Source organism: Rhineura floridana, chromosome 4, assembly GCF_030035675.1.
Source record: "Rhineura floridana isolate rRhiFlo1 chromosome 4, rRhiFlo1.hap2, whole genome shotgun sequence".
Classification (NCBI taxonomy): domain Eukaryota; kingdom Metazoa; phylum Chordata; class Lepidosauria; order Squamata; family Rhineuridae; genus Rhineura; species Rhineura floridana.
This window is the reverse complement of record NC_084483.1, coordinates 200,920,923-200,924,697: the sequence shown is the minus strand read 5'-3', so window position 1 is coordinate 200,924,697 and position 3,775 is coordinate 200,920,923. Positions and strand designations below refer to the sequence as shown.

Below are 3,775 nucleotides of genomic sequence, written 5' to 3'. Positions count from 1 at the left end.
GTAGGTGAACTGGAAAATAATCTCTTTCTTTTAGGATGCGGGTGGACGGGCACGTATAAGCCATTTTAGTTCTATGAATCCTTTTACCAAGACAGAAGAGGAGTGAGGGTGACCCAGCTCATGTTTACTTAGAAGTCGTAAAGCTTTACTGACTTCCACGAGGTTTACTCTCCAGTAAATGTTCTTTGCATAGTAATTTATGAATTCAAACCGTCGGTGGGGGCGGGGCGCAGTTCAGGAGGGATACCACATGGAAGAGGAAAGCCATGTGGCAATGGAACACGTTCAGAGGAGGGCAACAAAGATGATCAGGGGACTGGAAACAAAGCTGTATGAGGAGGAACTGAAAGAACTGGGCATGTTTAGCCTTAGGAAGAGAAGACTGAGGGGAGATATGACAGCACTCTTCAAGTACATGAAAGGTTGTCACACAGAGGAGGGACGGGATCTCTTCTCCATTGTCTCAGAGTGCAGAACACGGAATAATAGGCTCAAGTTACAGGAAGCCAGATTTCGACTGGACATCAGGAAACATTTACTAACTGTTAGAGCCATACGGCAATGGAACCAATTACATAGAGAAATAGTGGGCTGTGCGACACTGGAGGCATTCAAGAGGCAGCTGGACAGCCATCTGTCAGGATTCAGGAATGCTTTGATTTGGATTCTTACATTGAGCAGAGGGTTGGACTTGATCGCCTTATAGGCCCCTTCCAACTCTACTATTCTATGATTCTATGGAGGTACAAGGAGAGCAAGGGTGATTCAGGAAAGGCTTTACTAAAACAAATCTGAAGAGACTGGAAAGAGGAGAGGTGAGTGGCTTCTTTAGTGCTAGAAGGATACAGGTGAGTGGAAGGACCCGTAGTTCGGCATCTGCTTGGCATGCAAAATGTCTCAGCTTCAATCGCTGGAATCTTCAGGAAGGGCTTTGAATGCCCCCTGTCTGAAACCCTGGAAAGCAACTGCCAGTCAGTATAGACAGTAATGAGGAAGATGAACCAATGGTCTGATTCAGTATGAAGTAGCATTCTATGTTCCTATGAGCTGCAACAGACTATGGACCAGATTTAGTTATTTTAGTCAATTGCTGTGATCTTAAATGTTCAGCCCTTTCTCACAAGGAAATGATTTTATACACAGGATTGTGTTTGTTCATTTCTGAATGTTTTTCAGCTTTATTGTCTCCCTTTTGAATTAGTGCTGTACTGATTTGATGAGTTTTCCTCGATTCTCACTGCCATGCCTGCTACAGTAGTGATTCTGGGAATTGTTTTTCTTTTCAAATACAGGCTTCACCAGCATGACTGTGCTGTCCGAAAAGGACAGACCTATTGTTCAGAAGTTACTGAATTTTGGAGCATGCCCACGCTGTATTTTCAGGTTCTGCCGGATGGGACTGCAGGCTTCGTACAGGCAACCCTATAAGGTTTGGTTAAATTAAAGTACTTGATGATGATCATGGGGGTTGTTTTAATTAGCTTTCAGACCTGTCTGATCTTCTTGTCAAAGTAAGAGGCATCTTCTTGTGGAATGAAAGCAGACTGGGGCATGGAGAGTAGAGAGACAGAAATTGCAAGACCCAGAATATGTTAGTCATTGGTGGTGAGAGACAAATAGCAGGATTTATCTCCTTGTGATGGGGATCTGAATATGGAGAAGTAGGGTTATAGAATACATGGAAGTGTACCTGCCAATGTATAGCATTAGAAATAGGCTAAGTACACAGTGGATCAACACAACAAACTGGGGAGATTAAACTGTGCACCAGCCATGATTGAATCTTGTGATCTGCTACTGCTCTTGCAATTCGTGGGGAGGTGGGTGTTCAGTCAGGGTGTCCTTTCCTAATGGTCCTACTTGTTATTCCTTTCCCCTTCTGTGTCCCTGTGCCTCTTGCCATCACTTTGTTAAGCTGCAGTCCTTTTCCTCTGCCTTTCACAAAGTTTCTTATTGTGGCTGGTTCTGGTGCTAAGAGAAGCAGCCAAAACTGGCTGCTCCAACCAAGCATGTCAGTCTTGTCCTAGCTAGTGTCTGGGTGTCATCCAGCTGAAGCAAGGACATATGAAGCTGCTTTGGACTGAGCAGACCATTGTTGTTTCTAGCTCAGTTCTATCTGATCAGTTGCTTTCCAATAATTTTTTTCCAGCTCTGCTGCTGGACAGCCATTTCATTGTAGATGCAGGGATTTGTACTTGGGATCTTCTACATCCAAAGGTGTGTGCTATTTGAAATCTGTTGTTCTCTTCTTTCTCTCCTTTATATACTTGCTCTACTTCCCTTATTTTTTCACCTACCCAGAAGTCCAGAGCACAATCCATCCCATTCTCTAAGAAAAACAGGGAAGAGCTATAGGTCAGTGGTAGAGCATCTGCCTTGCATGCAGAAGGTCCCAGGCTCAATTCCTGGCATTTCTAGGTTGGACTGGGAATGTCTCCTGTCTAAAAACCTGGAGAGCTGCTGCCAGTCAGCGTAGACAGTACTGAGCTAGACAGACCAATGATTTGACTCCCTAGAAGGCAGCTTCCTATGTTCCTAAGAACTGGTGCACTTCCTCTCCTCACTCCCGGTGTCATGGATATGATCCTTACTAGCCCAATCCTATGCATATTTCCCCAAAACTAAGTTTCACTGAGTTCAGTAAAGCTTACTTCTACCTAAGTGTGCACAGGATTGCAACTGCAGAGGTCTTTATTCCCTTCTAAATTGCAGCAGATCAACTTTAATTTGCAAGGCAACAGACTGTTTGGCATTATTCCTGTTGAAAGGCTGATGTGAGTTTGCAGGATCTGTTAATTTCAGTTCAGGACACCTGAGTGTGGGGCTCTCAGTACACATTGAAGCCATGTATGTCACCTTTATATCCTATGCCTACTAAGTTTTACTCTGCTGTCTCTATCAATCAGGAGTTGCTTAGTGAACTGTGTGAGTTTCTGGAGAGCAATACAGGTGAGAACAAATTACCTTGTGAAACAGTAAATCCACCCTGTAAAAGAATGAAGCTGGAGACGACCAAAGAGGTGGAGGAGCAGACCTCAAATGGAAGCCATCAGCTAACCAACGTGGACAGTGATGAAAACGCTGCTGGTGGGGATGAGAACTTAAGGCCAGCTGTGTGCAATATATGCCTCGGGATTCTGCAGGAGCTCTGCGAGATGGATTTTGTCAAAGCAGTAAGTGTTGGCAGGTTGGCAGTTCTCCAGTGCATGTGCACGTATATAGCAGACACATAGGGTTTTTGCTGAACCTTCTCTTACTGAGAACTCACTTTGGCTGCAATTATACACGTGCTTACTTGGAACCCAGTCCCATTGAACACAGTGAAACTTTACTTCCAAGTAAGCATGCAGAGGATTGCACTGTTAGTGAGCTACCAACCAGTCCTGACCACAAGCAGGAACCCACAGTATGACAGATGCCTGAGGGTGTCTGTGTTAGGTAGGTAGTGCTGGACTGGAGTTGCAGGAGCTTGGCTATCTCCAAGCAGGCAACTTACCCTGACAAGATCTGGAGCTCAACTGAGGCCATTTATTCCTCTTGGGACGTGCTGCCCTTCCTGAGCTCTGGCCTTCCTCTCTGAATAGTGGAGGCTTAAAAAGGATTGGCTGCAGGCCAGAGTCCTAATGCTCCATCGCCTCTGAGGCATCTCCACCTTGTATGGTGCATGCACTGGTGTGAAGGGGGCAGGTTCCTCAGGAGAATCTGACTCGGAGAGTGCTATTTCTGGTACTCCCAACTGGAGAGGTTCTGGCTCAAGGAGCTCCTGGCTTTCAGA

At 45.4% G+C, this 3,775-nt stretch overlaps 1 protein-coding gene across 2 annotated transcripts in view; it reads left to right on the top strand.

Annotated features, from left to right (window-relative positions):
* Nucleotides 1-3,775, top strand: part of PUS10 (pseudouridine synthase 10) — a 31,751-nt gene that overhangs the window by 452 nt on the left and 27,524 nt on the right. The window contains exons 1-3 of one of the 2 annotated variants that reach the window (XM_061625784.1): nucleotides 26-174; nucleotides 1,293-1,429; nucleotides 2,907-3,173. In XM_061625784.1, the coding sequence (XP_061481768.1) occupies nucleotides 1,304-1,429; nucleotides 2,907-3,173 (393 nt within the window). In that variant the 5' untranslated portion in view covers nucleotides 26-174; nucleotides 1,293-1,303. Of the gene's footprint in view, nucleotides 1-25; nucleotides 175-1,292; nucleotides 1,430-2,906; nucleotides 3,174-3,775 lie in introns of those variants that run through there. The other variant, XM_061625783.1, reaches the window with a different exon arrangement.